Raw genomic sequence first — 19588 nt, forward strand, 5'->3', positions numbered from 1 at the left:
TAATTAAAGTTACACAGAGATTGTCTAACTTGTTAGTATCCCAAGCCAAAAAGGGCAGAATGTACACTGTACTTTTGAGAATCAGCTTAAAAGGACATAGATTGGTTTAATGTTCGCCCTGATTTACAACAGCTACAATGAAAAAGATTTTTCTTTCATTTAAAAAAGTTTTTTTCTATGGAAAAACATTCAAATCTTCTGGTGTACAGACCAAATTATCCTTACCTCCATTACCTCCACATCTTACATGCTTTCCTGGCTATGAGATATGTGAACTATACTGAAAAAAAAACCTACACTGGTTTGCAAAGATTATCTAACAATGCAGGACCATGTCAAAGGATGGTCAATTGAAAAATCCAACTGCAACCTTGACTTCAAGGAAAAAACCAAACTGAAAAATATTTCAACAGGGCAAAGAGGTCACTTCAGTGAGTTAATACCCACACTTTCCAAACTCTGCAAACTTTTATTAATGCCTTATTTTATTAATGCACATTTTTCTGAAGAATTCACAAGCAGCAAACAGGGAATGAGATCTATCTGACCCTGTAAGATGTGCATACAGACTGCATACATACTACAGAAACAGCAAATAGCAGTAAGAGACTGATGCACCAACCCAGCCTGTCCAACAGGTTTTAGGGAACACAATTTGTTCAGGAGCTAGAGTGAGCAACACCACACTGCCGAGCCTCTCCAGAGAACAACTAGAGGGGAGGAGAACTTTCCTCCTGCACTGATCAAAGTGGTGATGCTGAGCTGCAGTCTGGAAAAAGCAGAGTCAGATGTGTGATGGCATGGTAAGAGTCTGCGATAAAAACCAGTTGATCAAACAAAAGATCAAACCAAAGTGCTCAAAAGAACACAACCATTATTATTATTATTATTATTATTATTATTATTATTAATTACTGTACTTTGGAGGTGGAAATACAGTTTTAACTTCACCTAAGTAGGTATCACATGCCCTATTCATATCTGATCAGCCACTGCATTGATAACATAAAGCTTCAAATCATTATTCTGCAGAATAACAGGTAAGGGCAGAGTGCTGGAGACATCCCCACCGTGGAAGTGGAATTCTATAAGCAAATCTCCTCTTTTGGGTGTCTCTCAGCTCCTGTATAGAGATGCAACACTTCACATGCCACCAGTAAATAGACTGGGAACAACTCAAATTAGTTTAAAAAACTTAAAAGAGAAAAAGGTGTTTCTTCTCAGTACATTCTGCAATACAAGCAGGAGCACTATGATAGAGACTTATTGGTTACCCCCCATCACCAGTTTCTGTTTAAATTTGAAAGAAATACTCTGGGCTATGTTGAAAGTCTGAGTAATCATCCCCTGCAGATCCATTGCCCACAAACAAGTCCATGTTCTACACACCTGTCCAAAACTGGACAGGTTACCACAGGCATACATTCACACCAACTCCAAACCTGTGCTGTGCTGACCCACATGTAGTCAAATTTTCAACATAACAGCTACAAATGTCTTGGGAAAACTAATACATATGTTTATGACAGTCAGAAAGGTTTTGTAATACACAGCGTTGACCACAGCCAGCATTTTAACTTTTCTTCTCTCAAACACATAATGGTGCCCTTGGCACCACTTTTTAAAAAAATCTTTTCTAAAAATAGGACTGTAAGGAATGCTCCATATTTGGACTTACTGAAATTGAGTGCTTTACATAACCTTTAGATTACAGGAAAACCCCAAAGAACTAGGGAAAAAAAGTCATATTAGCAAATGTCATTAAGTCAAACTAGGAAAGCTAATTTAAAAATGAGAAAACCTCACTTGCAGAAGTAAAGTTATTGAACTGTTGAAATATAAAAAGGATGAATATTCAAACCTTTATTTAGGCCATAATATGGATGGAAATAAGCTCTTTACTTTTTTTTTTTTTGGTTAACATATTTGCAAATGTCACATCCAGTCAGGAGACTTCTAAACAACTATTTAAAAGTTATATTTTGTTGCAGTTGACTTCTCCCTATCTCATTTATTTAGAGTAGTTGCTACTGGAGTTTTGCACAAAGTCAAACCAGGGACACTCCAACCACCCTTAGAAATTACAGACATTTGTCATACAGTCAGCAGAACTTGGACAGCATAGTTCTATGCACACAAACACTAGCGGATTAATAAATGATAAAACTTACTTTTCTGTATCTGAGGATTGTTTCCATCCTCCTCGAAGATTCTGTGAGATATCCTTCTCAATATTATTTAAGATGGCAGCATCTTTATTGACAGAATCCTCTCTTTTTCTAGCTGTAGGCTCCTCAATTTTCGGATGCTTTGGCTGCACGTCCTTTGGAAGTGTATTTGTGCTCTGTAAATCCTTTTCACATCTGTTGGGTTCATCTTGGAAGGTAGAGGGTTTAGATTCTACCAAAGAAGATTTTGTTGCAATATTAAATAAGCTTCCAAGGAAATGAAAAAAGCCTTCTCGGGGTTGCTTGTCTTTATCTGCTGTTTTGATTCCAGGAGTCAAACTAGGAAGGCTATTGGCCTTTTTCAGTTCCTCCTGGATTTCAGACTTGCTAAGCTCTTCTGTGGAATGATTCTTCTCTTCATTTTGACAAGCCTAAGATAAATACAAAAAGCACGTAAAGATGATGTTTCCTGTCATTGTCACACGTTCCCAAATTCCTTGATTTTAATTTGTACTCCTTTCAGGAGATCTAGCATTCAAAAAGATCAAAGCCCATTGCTTGCTGTCTTCTCTTTTCATACCAAAGAGGTTCCAATTTCACAAAAAGTAAAAAGGACTACACAGGCTAGAAAATTCCCAAAGCAGTTGCAGTGGGAAAAAACACAGGACAGATGGAAATAATTGCTTCAACTGGCATAAAAACCATGGGGAAGAAACAAGGAACAGTATTTCACACACCAGACTAATGCCCTCAGAGAGCACAGCTTCACAAACAAGCCTCCATGTGCTTGTGAGAACAGTTTTCAGCTTGCAAATTCAGGCAAGAACACCACAGCCAAACACAAACACATCACAGCCTTCTGCACTTCTGAAAAACCGAGGAGAATCAAGAACAGACTTGGGATAAACCAAACTCAATTTGCATTGCAGAGATGAATCCTACCTGCCGTCCTTAGCAACCCAATGTTGCACCCTTTGGTCAGCTCTCCTTCAATTCCACAGCTCTGTTTCCAAATGGATTGTTGTCTCCCACAGCTCCCCAGTCTCCTGTGCTCAAATTGCCCAGATTTCCACACAGACAAGTCCTACACAGCAACACCCCTGCACCTCTGACCTTCTGAGCAGCCTATCAGCCCTATCAGTGAACTGACAGGAATGAGAACCAAGGCAGGTCTTCTCATTCAAACCACATGTTCACTTCTTCCCTCAACTCAGCTGAGCATCTGCCCAGAGGCAAGGCAAGCTCAATTCCTCACCAGTTTATGCCCTTGAATTTCCTCTGTGTCAGCTCCTCTCACAGACCCAAGGACTGCTGTCCAAGATCGTGGTACTTCTGTCAAGACCATCTGCCCAAAAGGATGATGGAACTTCACTGGAAGGCATCACAAACACCACATGCAACCACATTTTCAGCTTCACAATCTGCAAATGTTTTTTCCCTGGACTGAAGTTTTCTGGGAAGCATCTCCCCCCCATCCCCACCCTTCCTAGTGGGTGCCATAGGCTATTGCTGCCTATTGTACCATTGCAGTACCACCTTTGTAATTTCAATTCCTGATTCAACCCAGTTTATTAAAACAGATTAAAGTTACCCCAGCTGTTCTTAGATGAAATCTATCCTGCTCAACAGGAGTGGGAATGAACATGAACAAAAAGTCCTATGCAAATTTCAGTTGTGTCAACAATACATTTGGATAAGAGTAATTGTTTCAAATTGGGCAACACCTACTGATCCAACCTACACAGAGAGCTACCACTTCCACTAGGTGACCAAACCTATTTCCACTTGAAATAACCTTAGAGAAGCCAGTAGTCTTATTTGCTAATAGGCCACCTAGGATCATGTTAACGATGAAAAAAGTGTTTTAATGAACTCAGCTTCATCCTTGGGGAACAGCAATTTCTGAAGAAATTTCAAGATATATTTAGTGATACTGGAGCAGTGGTCTTTAAATTTCAAGCGATACTTTTTCACCTTTTAAATCCAGAGCAGATGCAATTGCTTAATATTAGTAAGAAGCCTGTGTTGAAAATGGAATTGTTTATGTGAGGATAGAAATTGAACAGCACTAATTTGTCCTTGAGAAATCCACAGAACCTCCATTTTCTTCCTACAGGCAAGACACTTGTACACCACAGTGAATGTCAAAGTAAACTTTTAAAAGTGGGCTAAGTCAAACTCTGGCCTTTTTTCATTCCACTTGTGACAAACCCCAACTGCTTCCCCACATCCTGCGCTACTCAACAGCTGATATATCACAAAGGGGTGCAGACACCCCCATGGTATCAGAGATTTAACACTTCAACAAGTCAACTCTACCCAAACCCACCCCTGGAGGTGAAGCTGCCAACAGTGCAGCTTACAGATGTGCCACAGCTCTGACTGCTGTCTTCAGTATTAAGCAAGTAACACACGAGTCTGGAATTAATCTCTTGAATAATTAACTTTATCTCCCAGGAACTGAGTACTTTTCATAAGGAAATACAAAACAAATAAGAAAAAGATTGTTTTCCAAAATTTGTAAGTGAATAATCTACCATGTTCTGCTGTCAAAGTATCTTCCTTCACTTTGACTATTACCTCAGCATTCTTCAATACCAGATTTTAATTCAGCTTTAAGTGATGGAGGGAATTTCTCCCTTGTGATTCGTACCATTCACACAGATTTCTCTCATCTAAAAGAGTATCTCAGTGCAGGAAATGCACACAAATCTTATTTTTTTCTCTGCACATATAACCCTTTTAAACGATAAACATTTATATTAACTATTACGATACTGATGAAGTTAACAACTAAATGCATTAACTATAAAAAACCGTGACATTAAAAACGTGACAAGTTTAGTATTACAGGTGTTTTTGTTTGTTGTTGTTTTGTTTGGTGAGGTTTTGCCCATTTTTTAAAACCATTTGTATTCAGGAACTAGTGGAGGGTTTTTTTTCCTGTTAGGAACTGAGACTTCAAATATAGTTAAATCTCTACATGTGAGAGTCTTCTCTGAGCAGCTCTGAGACATAACACTTGGAAAGACTGTGCTGCTTATTTGTGAGCATAATTTATGCCCTGCTTGAAAAGCTGTTTTGTAGTCTCTGCTTCCAGAAACAGAAATCTATTTAGACTTTCCTTCCTCTTTAATCTTCCTTTCTTTACTTAACTTTTGGTAAATCAAAAGAACAGGAAGTTTTAATATGAAAGGGTCCTTCCATACCTTTAACCATAAATAGCGTCTTGCATGAAAAAAAGCCTCGGAGAACATTTACACTGTGCTTATTTGAAGATATATGTGGATATTAAGTCCTAACACAGAAACTATCCAAATCCTTCTTTCTTCTCTTCAATATAATCAAACCTACTCTCCATTTATTCTCCCTCCTGCTCCACTTTGCCTTAACAGACAGCTTGAGCTATTGGTATTTTATCATTTGCACGCAAAATCTCAATTTAAAGCCTGAGCCGCTGTTTAGGCATTATACAAACAGCACTGCTCCTCCTGCAGATTTTGAAGTTTGCATTTTAAGATGATGCCACATTCAAATTACTGAGACGAAAGCATATGATTTTACTTTACTAAAGCCAGTAAGCCTCTAGCACAGCAGGAGCCTTCAGGCACAAGTGCTTGATGAACATGCAGTACGGTGGCAATTCCACAAGCCAGTATCACAGAAACTTCCACTTATCCTTCCCCATGCCTCTCTCCCAGTCTGTCTCTGACAGAAGCCCCCAGCAAATAATCAGGAAGAAAAAAGGCAAGGGCGTAGAATATATATAAAGAAATCCTTTCCCTGGTATATATCCCACCAGTTTTCAGCAGTCAAGGCCTGCTGACCTTGACAGAGCATTTGATTCTGTGTCACAATTAAACTCAAGCACTTTGATATTCACAACACCGAAGGAACACCAGTGACTCTTGGTCTAGCTATACTTCGTATTGTCCACTTAAAAAAATAAATTAAGAAGTCCTCTTACAGTGTCACAGCAGTCTGAATAGTTTCTCAGGCTTACCAAGCAAACAGCAGTTTCTGGATGGAAACTACCTGCCAGATCCCCTTTGAGATCCTTGCTGAAGCAGGGAAAAAAATTTTCTTGCTGCAATGCTGTCTTTCTGCTCCTGTTATAATGAACTGTCATCAGCTTTCCCCTTGCCTCCCCTTTCCCCACTCTCTGAGAGCTTTCCTGCTTGTGACATGCTTCATGAAGCTTTAATTAGCTCTTGTTCCTTTGGCAACTCGTTCCTCCAAGTTTCACTGGGCAAACCCTGGGTAACCTGGCCTGACCTTGCAGCTGAACTGAGGCTGGGCTGTATGACATCCTGGGGTCCCTTCAACCTGAATTATCCTACGGGTCTGTGCCCTCGCATGCAGCGAGGTGCGGAGGGGAAGCTGGCAGAGTGTCAAACAAGATCAGGGCTTCAACCAGGAGGCTGAGGAGACTGCAGGGATCAGTGAAGCTGTGGCTGGGGACTGTGCTCCCACCCCGCTGCACAGCAGAAGCCTGGCAGCTGGCACTCAGCAGACAAGCCCCTTAGCTCAGCTCATTTCTCCGGTGGCAGCCGAGGTGTGCTCTGCAGGCTGTAATCCACTCCTGGCTGCGGCACAGACATGGCCCTCGGCCTGATTGCACCTTGGCAGGCAGGCACAGGGCTCCCAGCAGTGTGAACAATGCCCCGAGGTGGCACAGCAGCATCCTGAGGACGGATGCCTTTGCCATATCTGCCTCACCTCCTGCACCAGCAGGGAGCAGCCACCCTCGGAACCATCCTTGGAACCACCATTGCTCAGCAGCTGGGTGGCTAAAGCTGTCATTGCCAGAGGTCCTCAGGTCCGTCTGCCAAGAGCACAATCTCTTTTATTGCCCTAACGAGTGGAATGAAAACATTAACAGCATTAAAGCACAGATCTCCGTGAACAAAGCATTTGCTTCCAGCCACAAGTGCCAGACATTTGGGATCTCCCTGCCCATGAATGAATGCTCATTGCGAAGCAGAAACTCCAGACAGCAGCACAGGGACCTCTCAGGCTGCCTGTGCTGCTGCACTGGGAGCTGCTGCTGGAGAACATTCTGCCTCCTGCACACATTCCCTTAAACCACCTCATCTCTCCTCTGCTCGTGGGAGAAGATGGTTTGCCATCAGAATTTTAGGGTCATCACTAATTCATCCCAAGTAATTTAACCCCAGCATCTCAATTTACCCATGTGAGAAAGGGTCACGGCACTACTCCTGAATTTCTGTTTGCTGGCATTTAGAAATCATTTAACAGTTTCAGGTTGAAGTGTTGGGTGCAGGAAAATTAGTCTTGTTCCTAGCCTTAACTCTGACCTTTCAACACAGCTGAGATGGCCACATTTAATTTAGAAATTATGATCATCTCATTCAATTTGAACACTGATAGAGTATATAAATTTTGCGTGCTAAGCAAAATCCACAGTGAAATAGATGGGGTTGGTGGCAGGCTAGTTCATCCCCACAATGAGTCACTAATGCAGGTTTTTCAGCAGATTTTCTTTCTCTGGGAGGTTAAAGCATCTTTGGTGCAATCTCCCACTTGTTTGCAGTGAGTGGGACACACTGAGGTGCCTTAAATACACATGTGAAATAAGCTTTTGTTTTTTTAAATACTGTGAGGGAAATCTTTTAGGTTTTTGCAGCCAACAGGAGGCAATACACATGGAAACCTAAAGAAAAACTATTGGAGATAGTGAGACATAGATTAGGAACAAGACTTGTCTAAGGAAACTAGAAAAATTCAGGCAAAAGTACTCTCAGACGGTGAAAACCAAAAAAAGAACCCTAAAAGCCCACTGTTACTTGTGTTCATGAGACAAATGGATTTTAAAAATAAATGGTTGAGGTGGGTTTTTCCTGTTTAAGCCAGTAATTAGTGGTGGTGTAGATGATGTAAGGGAGGTCCATCATTGTAAAAAAAGTGGGTTATCTTTACTAAAAAGTACCTTTTAACTAATGAGAAAAAGCAAAAATCCCAAAATATAAACAAAGACTGACTTGAGGGTTTGGGGGAATTTAAGTCAAAAGTGAACTCAGTATTTCTACAAATAACCAATTAACCTGAATATAGTGGCTTTTTAATACTGCGAAGTTTTCCTTCCACATCCTCATTTCTCTGCTTGGTTTGACATGAAAAAAAAATCAGGTCATGGCAACCCCAGAAGACAAGAGTAACTAGAAAACGAATGAAATCATGGCATCTTCATAATCAGGAGTAAAAGTTAAACAACAGGAAGAGACTTTTAGTTAAACTGTATCGGTTTTGCATGTTAAAAAATAAACCTATTTAAAGCCAATGACTATTTAACATTTGGAAAGACAATTGCATCTGTTCAAAGTTCAGCACTGGGACTTCCAAAATTTGTTTATCCATTTGAATCCTTGAACCAGCAAGGAGTCGTTAATGTATATTTAGTTTGTCAGTTGAGGAAGGAAAAGATGAAACAAACATTCTCTGAAACTCTTTAGTATTCCCCTAAAATCTGAGAAGTATCCAGAGATACATTCCCTGACAAGAGACCACCAGATAAAGTGGTGACGGTGAACATTTCAAATGAAGAGGTAGAGAAGATGATGACACAATCTGAAATAAAGTTTCTGCTACATCACCTTTACAGGGAATTTTAAACTCAGTGAAAGTCTCTAGAATAAAAAATTTAACTTTTCAATTATAAAGTTTCTCTTCATATCATTTGCAGAGTTGCCCAAAAAATTTGCATTCTGAATTTTCTCATTAAATTATTGTAAAGATCTGATTGAAGATTAAGATTTGATATTCACTTCTGAATATGCAACCATGACCTTATTACTGCAAGGTCTACTAGGGAGCCAGAGAGAACAGAATTAAATTGTCTTATTTCTGTTCTTTCCTCTAAAGTCTTCCAGTACAATGCTTTTATTACCTTTTAGTGAAAATATGTTCACAAAAATGAAGCAATTTCTCTTACCTTTATTTGACAATTTTTTGAAGTCTCTGGAAAAACCCAAAAAGGTGAAATTCCCTTTTTCAGTGGAGAAGGAGACTGTACACTGGGAATGGGATGAGATAGTGTGATTTCTACCTGCACTTATATTCTATTGGCATCACACTTCTGCTTCTCATCTGTCTGCTGGTTTTCTGAGCCAAATGGACCAAGGTTTAAGCTCCCTTTTTTTTTTTCCACCCATCCTGAAACAAAGTTCCCTGCTCATGACCCCTTCTTTGAGGAACTGAAGTAGCAGAGAGGGAAGCACATTTCAAAATCATTCTTTCTAAAAATCTTCAATATGACAAAGGAGTTTACCAGGACTTTAGATGAGATGATCTTGAAATAACTTCCTCAACACATACAGCTGTTAACACCAACCATCAATTTAACCAAGTGTCCTGGGAAACCAGAAGGTACCAGGTATTCATCTATAAAATTCCATTTTAACAAAAGCCCACAACATGGCTGAAGAGAAAAAGATCTGCTTTCAGCTTTCACAAGAGAAATCTTGATTACACAAACTCCACAACCATTTTTGTTTCATCTTTCATTTGTTGCTGTGGGCACCAACAGCAACAATTTTTAAAAGTAACCCTCAGGTTTTTCAAAAATTCATGGTTGGCAGTAGTAGTCCATCTCCCTTGACTCCCAAAAGACAAAGAATCCCTCTCTCTGATTTCTAATTATTAGGTCAGGAATTTAGCAGGAATTCACAGACAGCCTGAGCAGACATTACTCAGATAATTAGTGGTGAAATTTAAAGTGATGAGATTTTTGAAATTAAGTCAATATAAAATAAAACCATGACAATACCTTAGCAACACCTTAACTAAGACTCTAAGTTTAATTCTGATTTCTAACTCTTTGTAAAACCTAAAGTTATACTCAGAATAAAGGACATTCAGTGAGAACAGCTGCCTATACCCAGCAAGTTCATGGGACTTTTTAAAAAAAAATTGTGAATTCACACACTGGATGAAAAATTTTGTGACAGAGAATTACACAAATTAGGCTGAAAGGAATGTGGCTGGGGAGGTCATGCAGTCTGTTCCCCTGCACAAAGCAGCTCTGGTTCATACAGCTTTGTTTTGAGTATTTCCAAGCATTAAGAATCTCCAACTCACTTGGGTAAACTGTTAAACTATTCCAATACCTGACCATTCTTATAGTAAAGGGGGGCAAAAGAAAAAACAAATTAAAATTTGTATATGTGACTGGCATTTCCCATGTTCCAACTTGTACCCGTTGCAACTCCAAAAAGGATCTGGCTCCATCTTATCACATAATTGCAGTCCTTGCCATCAAAATTTAATACCATGTCTACCTCTTAAATACAGCCATCTTTATGGTGCCTTGAAATGAAATTCATGTGAGAAAGCAGAGCTACAGAATAATCCCTTCTCCACATTCACAACATACAGGAGTACTTGTCAGAGGACAATTAGCTACAGGTTTAATTTGTAGAACAGAAGCTTTAGATGCCATGTTAAGAAAAAGGCTTTTTAATTACAAGGTCTGTGAAATTGGTAGAACAGTTGTCTGGTGAGGCTGCAGAGATCTTAAGAGATCTCCATCCCTGGAGGTCTTTGAGAACAAGTCAGACTAACTTTTATCAGGTATGACATAGAGAGATCTCACCTTGGGGCAGAGGAGCAGACTAGATAATCTTTGCTGTACTTTCTGCCCCCGAGTTTTCTATGGAGGTTGAGACTGTCTCAAGCTAATTCAGGCTTGAGCCTATGGGCCAAATGATAGTATATTTGATGCAACTGAAATACGAAAATCCAAATTATGCATTTGGTATATCAAATTTGCACTTAATTTTTGGAACTTTTGGGTAGTCTGACAGAGGCCACGTAGTGGTTCCCATGCTGAGATGCTTAAGAATTCCTTCCTAATGGGTTATGGAAGAATGTGCTATTTCCTCTATGCCACAGGAAGGACATCTGGGGATGACGGGCAGGGAACTGAATTTGCCATTTGTCATGGCATTGCCTTCAGCTGGATGAACACCTCAGGGAGGCCAAGCCTGGCACTTTAGCCATTCTCTGCTCCTGAAACTAAGCCAAGCACCCACCAGTGCTGCTGCAGTGTGGCATCACCCATGGGAGCCAGGTTTGAGCTCTGCAACAAGCACATCCAAAAAGAGAGCTGGGTGATTTCCTCAAAACCATTAGAAGTGGACATTCTCCAGCATGTGCTCACCACAGGAGCTGTGCCAGTTTATCTGGCAGCTGTTCCATGCAGTCCAACTCACATCCCAGCTGCAAATCTCTGTTTTAAAACATCACCAAAAGCAGGTAACACACGCTTTTGCAGGGAGCACTGTTGCAATATTCTCTTTGAAAACAAAGTCCCTGTAGCACTAGAAGTGAGGTTAATGATATACCAAAATGTACTGGACACAATGTAATGCAGATACTTAGTACACTCAACATGAAGTTCAAGTACTGTTTACTTCCACACAACCATCTGTTCAACAATCACAGGACTCAAACAGAGCATTTACTCCAAAAGGACACCCTTTACAGCCCTAATTCAGAGAAACAGAAGCAAATCAAAATCTGCAAATAAATATTGGGAGGGGGTGGTGTCCTTTCTACAACCAATCAACAGACACAGCAAATATATTTCAGTAATATTTTCTTGAAAGTGACCAAGTGATGATTGATAAAGCTTCCCTGGCACAGGAAAATTAGGCTTAATATTTTCAAAAGGTGCATATTAAAACATCTTTTCCTCCCTTTATGAGCTAAATATTACATTGTAGGGAAAAAGTAACAGGAGTAAAGTAAAGAATTGGTGTCTAAAGAGCTCAGAAAAGTCAAGGAGCTACCATAGCTGGGCGCAATTCCCATCTCCACTCACCCAGTCAGTTATAATTTAGACATTCGACCTTTGCTGCTAAATCAGAGACTTACAGCTCCTCTGCTATTTCGCCCCTGGCCTCCTGCTGAGATGGCCAATGAATATACAAAATCACAGCATGGAAGTCTATCAGAAATATGATGCCTCATTAACTTGGTGACAGATAACACAGACACAACATGGTTTCACTTTTAGTCACCATCCACCTGAAATGCTGAGGGAGAAGCACAGCACAGAGACACGGGCATGCTTGGAAACCTGCCCAAAACTGACACATGTAAAGATTTAGACACTCTTCACAAAGTACACTTTCCATAATCATTTTTTTCAGCCCATAGTAACTTTCATGGTTCAACAAAAAAAGCTGAAGCACCTTTTAATAACACAGGTCATACCTTTCATAGAATCATTTAGGTTGGAAAAGACCATCCCAGCACTGCCAAGACCATAGATAAGAGTCTCAGTTCTCTCCAACTGCTCAGCTGCAGTCCAGGCTTCTTTGCTTATTTTGGGCAATGAGGTGTTACCAAATTGCAAGTGTGCATTGGAGAGAGCAGTGAGAGGAAAAAAAATGGAAAAATATTTTCCTCAGGAAAGGGGGGGCTGGGGGGAGCAACAGAAAATACTTTCTCCACCTCCTCTGAATAAGCTTTTACTACCTAGTAGTAATTTCAGTGCACACAAGATAAAAAATATAGTGCTTAAAGTACTCACTACTATGCATATGAAACTGTTCAAGTGTACCACAAGGTTTTTGATCAGCTCAAGAAGGAGGAAAGTAAGTTACACAGGAAGCTCTCAGTACAGCTGAAGAGCCAGCATATTCTAGTAATATGAAAACCACACCTTCTTCCTAAAGCCTATACAAACATCAGGTATTATTTCAAAGAGAATGTCATGGTTTTAGGCTTTTAAACATAGGTCTAAAACAATATAGTTAAATAAGAAGTTATGGCAAGACAAAGAAGAAATCAGATACTTGGAACAAAACTTTACAGCATTAATATTGGCACCAACTTTTAGTACAATATTATAAAAACACAATTTCTGAGTAAAAGACTTTACTAAAACAAATTTTGATTCAGCAGGAAAGGTTCTGAATTGCGGCTTTTGTAAATTAAAAAAAAAAAGAGATTTAGCTTTTGGCAAGAAAGAAATGCTCTTAGTAACTTAAACTTGCTACGCTTGCTTTGCTCCACCTACACATCCTGCTTTTTCCTTGAGATCCAGATCTATTCATACTTCCTTTTAAGCAATTCCTAGTGCTTAAGTCCTGTGCACATATGCTAAATGCTTCCCCTTCCTCAGTCCAAATCCTCCTCCAAAGGAAAACCTGGGTTGGAATTTTTCACTGATCTGACACAGAAAAATGAGATTTTTTTTTTTAAACTGAGAAAATTTTCTACTATAAGTAGACAGAATCTTCTCTGGTCTATCAGAAACCTTTCTGCCTGCATTCCAAGGCATAAAATCAATGATTTATGGTAATAGGAAGGGATGCAGTGGCATTTTCCAGGAGCTCTGAACTGACAGAGTTTGCTCGAGTACCAAGGGCTTCTGAACATAGTTGTCCACCTTGCTGTAGACAAACTATAGTCAACATGGAATTATACTGATCAAATAACCCTGCTGGGGTCTTTGTAGAGGCAACTGCAATGCCTCCAACTTCAGGGAAGCCCAAACAAATAGTCCCTAGATACTAAAGAACACCTGCACAGGAACTGTGGGCCATACAGAGGATGAGCACTTCCTTCTCCATACAGCATCAGTGCTCAATAAATCCAACACGGGATAGAAATCTCATAATTCAGTGTCTTAAGAAGCCTACAATTAAATCTGGCAGACTTGCCAAGCCCCTTTTGGGGATGCAGGCACCATATTATCTGCACTGAACTAAAACTACTTAGAAAAGGAACAAAAAAAAATCAAGCAAAATTGCCTAGTGACTGGATCAGCAGCACAGCTCTGTGCAGTGCAAGATGTGACAGCAGCAAAGACAGCTGCTATCCCCTGTCCCATACATCATTATTTATGATATTTGGCTAATCTAAACACAACTCTAGAGGTGTGTCAAGTGCCACAGGAGGAAGCCCTGATCATGGAGGAACATGTCCTTTTCCTGCAGCACAATGCTTACAGGACAAGACAAGCATGACTAACACGGGTAACTGGTGAGGAGCAGCCGACGTACATACAAACTGCAGCAGAAAGATCTCACAGTGCTTTGGCTGGCAACCAGCAGACCTTCAGGCAAGCAAAGACTTGCTGGTTAGATATTTGCAAATTATATAGAAATGGTGTTTTAGAGGAATGCCTGAAAACATAATTTGATAAAAATATTAGTTTTTTTCTTCACCGGCTAACTGCATGACGGATTAGCACTGAAGTCCCACTTCTTTTGTGTGAGGAAATACATGAATTTTATTTTAAGCATGTGAAGCACAAACAGTTTTCCTGTCTTCAGCATGTATATTGGAACCCTGGCACAGAGGACCCTAACCCAAAATATGGCAAGCAGGTACCACATCGCAGTGCAGGAATGTGCCCAACATCAGAATTCTCAACAAACAGTCACAAGCAGAGGTGGCAGGTTTTACCTAAAATAAATATTTGTGAATAAAAATCTTACCTTCAAAAGTGCAGGCAGAGCTGTGCTTTCCTTTTGGCTGCTCTTTAAATTTATGGCTTCGCTCCCTTTGTTTTCAGAACTGAAAAACAAAAATATGTTGTACCGCTGAGTACTTGCATTATTCAAATCCACTCAAGAGCCAACACATTCAATTTAAACACGAGAGAGCTTTAACTTAGAAGGACAGAAAAACATATTTTCCAAACTGCAGTACATACTCTGCACATATTGTAACTGAAAAACCAAGTCCCAAAAAGCTGACTCTTTCACCTCATACAGAGGTTTTCAAACTCAAACGTTCAGAAACAGGACTCAGCATTTCAGCTCGTCCAGGTGAAAAGAAAACAGGATTTCCATGCAGATGTATTATTTTTCAACTGGAGTTGAACAATGATTTACCACAGCAGCATTCACTGCCCCAGAACCACCTGGCACACCTGGCAGCTACAAGGTACAGCCCATTCTGAGGGCTGTGAGCAAGTGGAATGCACTCCTGGCAGGTGGAATCATCACAAATCACAGCCACCACATTGAACAGCTCTGCACTGAACACCCCTAATGGGCCATGCAAATGCAGAAGGAATTTTAGAAAGGCTTATGTTTATTACCAAGGCCACACCTGTTGTTCCATTTTAAAATTCAGAAGTCCAAAATCACACGTGTCCTTATTGGAAATGCAACAAATTAATTCAAATTTTCTTGAGAGCTTATCTTTGGGATGGAGGGAACCAACTCGCTGCCCCCAACCCAAATTTTTAAAACAATCCTTAAAACACAATCCTGCAGAGAACATTTTAATCAAATCCTTTATGCTACACAAAACTTAAAAGCATATAGGTGATGCTAAAGACAGACATCTGTTCCTCCTTTGTGTACCATAACTCGAAGAAAAATAACTTTGTACCAACATATCATATGAGTAAGTATTCCAACTAATTCATAATCACTTTGAATACCCTTCTTCATTAGTCTTAAACATTTAACTTTGCTATTGACAAATGCACAAGCCCTTATTTCTGAACTTGTGTGAAGAGATGACCTGAAAGCTTATTAAATAAAAAACAAATTATTTGCATTTTGGTGAATTTGGTACAAGGATTTGGAGAAAGGATTTATATGCTGCTGTACTCCTACTGCTCCCGAGTATTAATCACAGGTGAACATATCCCAGCAAGATTCCCAAAAAGAAAGGTTTTCTTCCTGTTGTGAACTAGGCATCTATATTCAATATACCTTGATATACACACAAAATACAAAAGCCACCCTGATTAAATATATGTTTCCTCCTCAGCTGCTCAGAGACAGCATGCCCTGAATAAAAACAAGAACAGAATTCTCCTGCAATTGACTTTTTCAAGATCTTCCGTATATTTTCAGATGCATCAAAAGAAAAGCTTCTTCCTCCCATTTATAGATCATCTCCAAGTCGAAAAACATGTACTTTCACCATCACCTTAGGTAATCTTTCATAATGCATTCATAGACACAAAGATGCTTTTTCAGGGAGAGCATCAAACAGAAACTCTTGGCTGTTCTTTGCCTCCCTGGAAGACAGAGCAGAGGAATTAATATTCTAACCTATTAATTTCTTCTGCTGCTAATGTGTTTCATGAAGGAGATGTCACAATCACTCTGGGCAGTCTGGCACACTAATAAAAGTATTTCTCTGCACATAACCTATTTTCTCCCTCCTAGTTTTTGTTTCAATGCTGGTTTAAAAAAAAAAACAAACAACAAAAACCAAAACACCCTTCTCAGTTCTGCATGGCTTTTCCTGATGCTGCTACATTTGACATGAACAAGAATTCCCTGTACTTAAGAGTGGAATAATGAGGTTGATCTCTACCAGACATTCTTCCTGACTTCAGTGTATCACTCTTTATGGAACTGGTCTGCAGACCACAAATGAGATCCTTGCTTTCATTAAGTATTGCCAGCACACACTACCAGTGATGAATTATTTCATCACTTTGTTTTGCTCATATTCTTCCCTTTACATCATGTGTTTCTTTTCCCCAAACTTTTTTCATTTTCCGACTTCTTGTTTACAGTTGAAATACATGTCTGTATTACTTTCTTCTAGCTAGCCATAGAAATTCCATAGCATACATACCAAAACCGAAGGAATGTGATTCAGTAGATAAGCATATTAACATCAACAAGTAAAAAAATAAGTATCAAAACTTTTCTTTCGAGCTTAAAATAACCCTAACCCTGGAAGCATTTCCCCACACCCTTTCATGGTTTATATTCTAGTGTCTCTACATTCCTTAACCTTTTGCTTTAGGGTGTAGTTCCTCAAACATGCTGACTTTGTCAGCAGAACCAGCTTCAGAAATTTCCACTCCTTCCTCTTCAACCTCAGTTATCTCTCTACATCCTTAACTCAGCCAAGAAGGGCTCTCAGCAGGGCCACAGTTTTGGATAAAATCAAGGAGAGGAAGCAGAAGTTTCCAGGAGTTAAAACCCCGCCTGTGATCCACTTTACAGCACAGTGATTTGTAATGATGCAGCTCACATCACCACAGAGGCTGCTTGGTGAGAACCTCTTCTCCCCTTAGCCAGGGCCCAGTTCTAAATGGATCCCTGACTGAAACCAAAGGGCTGGAGTTTTACAGCACAAAAGCTGTAAGAACTTTTGGTTTTACTGTGCTGCACAAAGGCCTCGTGGGTTGTTTAGGATAAAATTGCTTAGTTTCTCCCAAAGGGCCAAGGTTACCTTCTACAGCCTACACCACAGACACAGCAGCTCTTAAGCTTTTAAGAAACAAAAGAGAAAAGCATGATACTAGGAAGACAGAAAACACCTCTGCCATGCCAACTTGCTTCCATGGGTTTCTTATCTATCATTTACAAATTGTCACAGCCATTTGTTTCCGTATTTAGACAGATATTATTCTCATTTCGTAGGTTTAAAGAGGAGGAAAAACAGGCATGGAAATACTAAATAACACTCAGAGTAATAAAGACCCTGTCACAATTAAGACTAGAAACCCAAGCCTCTCAGATATGTAATCTAGTGCCCTTCTGTTGCTATTTCTGCTAGACACTCCTTTTTCTCTTGCATATTAGTGCATCCAGCAGAGATGGATTAATCTTCAGCGAAGGTTTAGAGGAAGGTTAGAGGGATTTCTTCTCCTCAGCTGTCTTGCTGCTCCTTCTACTGTCTTGCCAGCATGCCTAACCTGATTAGCATCACTCTTATTCTTTAAATAATCAAGATTAAACTTAAGTTACAGAATGGTATCGTCTGTATCTTCTGAACAAACCTTTCTTTGTGCCATTTTCTATTGCTTTTTGTTCCTCTGCTGCTGCCTCTGTTTTGACCTTTCTGTAATACTTGGACAGGTGGTGTCTGAATCAGAAACAGGTTTGTGGTCCAAGTTTTTAATCATTACACTTTGGAAGGAGAGGTTAGAGATTCTTATGAGGGAGACATATTCACATTCTGCATTGTTGCTCACACAAAAAGAGATTACAAGAGGGATTACAGTCAAGGAGAAAAAAAGCAATTTAATGGAGCATATTTAAGTACATGGCTTTCAAGTACACGCCTTCCTTTTCCAACTGCCTTTAAAAACAGAACAAGACAATTACAAACAATCACATCTTCAAAAGGCCCTCACAGCATCTCTGTATGGAGTGAGAAGTCTGCTTCCTCCATCCTCGTCCTTCACAACAATCCCTCAGAACTTGCAAATTAAAAGCCCATCCCCTTCTTCCTTTATTAACCCACCCCACCCATGCTATGCATGCAGCAGATTGTGAATGTGTTGTGACAGATAAAAAAAAATAAGCTCCAGGAAACATACAAGTCTAATAAAGCACAAACACACAAGTTTTGATGAGACTGACCACACGCAGAGTTCTTCAAACTGAAAGTGTTTTGACATTTTAGGTTCCTTTTTACGAGGAGAAGGCACAGACTGTCTGTTGCTGTTTGGGAAGGGGGAAATTAATGGGCACTCCCTTAAGGAAATGGGGACAGCTGACAGAAGCTGAACTTGGACAGCACTACCACAGCACTTGTGGATGTTGACCCTCCCTCCTTCTCCCATAGCTTTGAATCAAATCTCTTCCAACACAGCAGCTCCAGCATTTACTTCCCAAGCAGCCCACATGTAACCAGACAGGTGAGTGCTCCAGCATTTTGCCATCTTCTCTCTCTTAGGGACAGACAACTCCCTGAATAGCCAAACCCTCCCTGCTACCACACTGTTTGTTTTTAACTGGTCTGCTCCTTAGATTAACTCAGAAACCATTTAATGGGATGACTCGTAATGGTAAGAGAATAAGCAATGCCAAACCTCAAAGATGCCCCAGGGTGCCAAGAGGCAAAAAGCATCTCCATCTGTCTTTAGGGACATAAAGGCAACAAACTCAGCCTGACCTATCCATACAGCCATCTATCCAGGCTCCATGACAACACTTGTGACACCTCCTTCCCATTATTTTCAAAGTATTTTTTCCTGAAGATGTGTTTTTGGGATCACTGATATAATTCACTCTTAACCTCACATAGGTTAATGACATTTTTAGGTTTACTTTCTTGCTGCTTTCTTTATTTCACCATTCTGGGGTACAATGCCAGCTCCTGACCCCTTTTCCTTTCTCTCTGAACAAACCTAACACCCCTCTCTGGCAAATACACCTCATGTGGTTTTGATGTCATGACTTCTTTCCCATTTCACTCTGTGCCAACACGTTCAGTGCTGACCTTCCAGAAGGATATACCAATGGAGAAACATTGAAACAAGGATTTCATCACCTGGTACTTTAAAATCCATTTGTGCAAGAGCCTCTAGGAGAATGTAAATGAGTAGAAATCCTCAAGTCTAATAATAGCATCAAATATAGATGTGCAAGATCTCCCTGAAGTTTCAGCACATTACAGGGATTCTCACTCACACCACATCTACAGACCAGCAGTAGTTATGAAACTTTTATTAT

The 19588-nt window shown here is 40.0% G+C and overlaps 1 protein-coding gene across 2 annotated transcripts in view; it reads right to left on the minus strand.

The window, feature by feature from the left end:
• Positions 1–19588, minus strand: part of CRYBG3 (crystallin beta-gamma domain containing 3) — an 80751-nt gene that overhangs the window by 52462 nt on the left and 8701 nt on the right. Inside the window, exons 2-3 of one of the 2 annotated variants that reach the window (XM_085076360.1) lie at positions 14639–14717; positions 2172–2599 (exon numbers count right to left, since the gene is read on the minus strand). In XM_085076360.1, the coding sequence (XP_084932486.1) occupies positions 2172–2599; positions 14639–14717 (507 nt within the window). Of the gene's footprint in view, positions 1–2171; positions 2600–6887; positions 7018–14638; positions 14718–19588 lie in introns of those variants that run through there. The other variant, XM_085076369.1, reaches the window with a different exon arrangement.

Source organism: Lichenostomus cassidix, chromosome 1 (genome assembly GCF_008360975.1).
Source record: "Lichenostomus cassidix isolate B80296 chromosome 1, HeHo_3.0, whole genome shotgun sequence".
In the NCBI taxonomy this organism is placed as follows: Eukaryota; Metazoa; Chordata; class Aves; order Passeriformes; family Meliphagidae; genus Lichenostomus; species Lichenostomus cassidix.